This window comes from Camelina sativa, chromosome 9 (genome assembly GCF_000633955.1).
Source record: "Camelina sativa cultivar DH55 chromosome 9, Cs, whole genome shotgun sequence".
NCBI lineage: Eukaryota > Viridiplantae > Streptophyta > Magnoliopsida > Brassicales > Brassicaceae > Camelina > Camelina sativa.
Genome location: NC_025693.1, coordinates 35,471,736 through 35,473,905, shown reverse-complemented (window position 1 = coordinate 35,473,905; position 2,170 = coordinate 35,471,736). Strand labels below are relative to the sequence as shown.

General features: G+C 40.5%; 1 protein-coding gene and 1 pseudogene across 1 annotated transcript in view; both read left to right on the top strand.

Annotated features, from left to right (window-relative positions):
• LOC104715988 overlaps nucleotides 1–987 on the top strand; it is a 4,554-nt pseudogene extending 3,567 nt beyond the window's left edge.
• LOC104715987 (wall-associated receptor kinase-like 22) overlaps nucleotides 864–2,170 on the top strand; it is a 6,172-nt gene continuing 4,865 nt past the window's right edge. The window contains exons 1-2 of the mRNA XM_010433347.2: nucleotides 864–897; nucleotides 1,332–2,083. Coding sequence (XP_010431649.1) covers nucleotides 864–897; nucleotides 1,332–2,083 — 786 coding nt within the window. The remainder of the gene's footprint in view (nucleotides 898–1,331; nucleotides 2,084–2,170) is intronic.

The window sequence follows — 2,170 nt, the reverse complement described above, 5'->3', positions numbered from 1 at the left end:
GATGTCCCTATTCTCGTCTACGAATTCATTCCTAATGGTAATCTTTTTGAGCATCTTCATGATGATTCTGATGATTACACGATGACTACTTGGGAAGTGCGTCTTCGCATTGCTTTAGATATTGCTGGAGCTCTTTCTTACTTGCACTCAGCTGCATCATCTCCAATCTATCATAGAGACATCAAATCTACAAACATAATGTTAGATGAGAAATATCGAGCCAAAGTGTCTGATTTTGGCACTTCAAGAACAGTGACCGTGGATCATACCCACCTCACGACAGTTGTTTCAGGCACGGTGGGATATATGGATCCAGAGTATTTCCAATCGAGCCAATTCACAGAAAAAAGTGATGTGTATAGCTTCGGAGTCGTGCTAGCGGAGCTAATCACCGGAGAGAAATCTATTTCTTTTGTGCGATCTCAAGCAAATAGGACTCTCTCAACATATTTTACGCTTGCAGTGAAAGAGAACAAACTCTCTGACATTATTGATGCTCGAATAAAAGATGGTTGTAAGATTAATCAAGTGATAGCAGCAGCAAAAATTGCAACAAAGTGTTTGAATATGAAGGGAAGGAAACGACCAAGTATGAGAGAAGTATCGATGGAGTTGGAGCAGATTTGCTCTTGTCGTGGAGATATGCTGCCATATGAGCATGTTTGCGAAAACAAAGAAGAGAAAGAAGAAAATTTGGTGCAAGTTAACAAAGAGTTAAAATCGAGAAACTACGATACTGTTGCGGCCTCATCATCTCAATACAGCATTGCTACATCATCTTCGTCGTGGTCAGATGTTGCACCATTGTTTCCTCTTCAGACGCGGTAAAATATTAATCTTGCAAACGAATCTGTTACCTCATAATGAGGCTCATTATTGTCTCTACTTTTACATTCGGTATTGGTCTTTACATGCAAAGGTATTTTTATAAAGGTCACATCACCCGTCAAATTATTACGGATCTATTTGTAACCACTTTAATTTGTACTATAAACTTCCAAATACATAAAAATTAAAATAAGTTCATAGTTTATTTTACGCATGAATGATTTTAGTCATGTTCCTAATATTAATAATCTATATTATAATTTGGTAGATCATCTGGAAAAGAAAAATGATACTAGTTAAATCGTATTATGAAATCACAAAACTGATTTGAACAAATGAGTTGACAAATTTTTTGTTCGTTGTCCCACGAGGCGGCTCAATAACTTTCATACAACAATCATTACCAAAAAAAAAAAAAAAANNGAAGAGAGGGAGACTTTTTCTCTGTGTTCTACTCTCTTTCCTAACTCTGTTCATCAATGGCGGCCCTTTGATAACGACAGCTCAACCTCCATCTTCAACATCATGTGATCGAATCTGTGGAGGAATATCGATTCCTTTCCCTTTTGGAATCGGACGAAGAGAATGTTATCTCAACGACTGGTACGAGGTTGTCTGTAACACCACCACCTCCGGTACAAGTAAAACCATAGCTCCGTTCCTCTCTAAGATCAACAGAGAGTTAGTTAGCATCACTCCTCGAAACAGCATCGACACTTCCCACGGAGTTGTTCACGTCAAATCTCCGGTGACTTCTTCCGGCTGTTCTCAACGACCCGTAAAGCCTCTTCCTTTAAACCTCACCGGTAAAGGAAGCCCCTTTTTCATCACCGACTCGAATCGTCTCGTCTCAGTAGGTTGTGACACCAGAGCATTGATTACAGACATCGAATCTCAGATCACAGGATGCGAATCCAGCTGCGACGGAAACAAGAGTCGTTTAGACTCAGACAAGATCTGCGGTGGTTACAGATGTTGTCAAGCGAAGATTCAGGCGGATAGACCGCAAGTTATCGGCGTTAACCTAGAAAGCTCCGGCGGTAACACAACTCAAGGAGGTGACTGTAAAGTTGCTTTCTTGACGAACGAGACTTACTCTCCGGGGAATGTTACAGAGCCGGAGCAGTTTTATACTAATGGGTTTACTGTGATTGAGCTTGGTTGGTACTTTGATACATCGGATTCTCGGTTAACGAAACCAGTGGGTTGTGTGAATTTAACGGAAACTAGGATTTACACGAGTGCACCGAGCTGTGTTTGTGAGTATGGTTACTTCTCTGGGTTTGGTTACAGCAACTGTTACTGCAATGACATTGGTTACAGAGGGAATCCATATCTTCCT